This window comes from Buceros rhinoceros, unplaced genomic scaffold (genome assembly GCF_000710305.1).
Source record: "Buceros rhinoceros silvestris isolate BGI_N320 unplaced genomic scaffold, ASM71030v1 scaffold37519, whole genome shotgun sequence".
NCBI classification, from domain to species: Eukaryota; Metazoa; Chordata; class Aves; order Bucerotiformes; family Bucerotidae; genus Buceros; species Buceros rhinoceros.
In genome coordinates, this window is record NW_010433932.1 from 15,286 (window position 1) to 15,852 (window position 567).

At 51.7% G+C, this 567-nt stretch overlaps 1 protein-coding gene across 1 annotated transcript in view; it reads right to left on the reverse strand.

Moving 5' to 3' along the window:
- Window positions 1-316, reverse strand: part of LOC104500602 (D-beta-hydroxybutyrate dehydrogenase, mitochondrial-like) — a gene marked incomplete at its 5' end in the record, with an annotated part of 6,444 nt that extends 6,128 nt beyond the window's left edge. Inside the window, one exon of the mRNA XM_010144269.1 lies at window positions 175-316. Coding sequence (XP_010142571.1) covers window positions 175-316 — 142 coding nt within the window. The remainder of the gene's footprint in view (window positions 1-174) is intronic.
- Between the last annotated feature and the right edge of the window lie 251 nt (window positions 317-567).

A 567-nucleotide genomic window follows, 5' to 3' on the forward strand; every position in this document is an offset into this window, starting at 1 on the left:
CTTTCCCTGTGGCCGGCACATCAACAGCAAGACAACTCTCCTTGCTGAGCGAGGTACAGCACTGCCTGACACAGTGTCGCAGGCCTCCAGGCTTGTTAACCCTCTTTGGGTGAGAGGGAATGACCTGGCCAGCAAAGAGCCGACTGTGCTGGAAATAAAAAGATTCCCATCTACCTTCCTCTGGCTCCTTCAGGGTCCTCTTTACAAAATCCACAGCCTGAGCCACTTCCTGGTCACTGCACACATCCATCTGTAGCACTTTCATGCGATCTGACCTCATGTTCTTCAGCTCCCTGGCTCCGTCTCCGTTCTTGTCCTGTTCAGCAGAAAAGAAAGATGTCCTGCTAAGACGGACAAGGAACAGTAATGCAGCTCAGGGCCAGGCATGTTCACACGATCAAGAAATAAAAGGTACTGAAATTTCACACAGAGGTGTAAATTTGGTGCACAAATAAGCACACAAGCCACACAATCAGTGTGCAAGCCACAGCCATCTTCCTGTTCCCTCTGGCACAGCTCTTGTCCCTGCACCAGAGTCCCACCGCTCTGAAGGGCCACAAAGCCCCT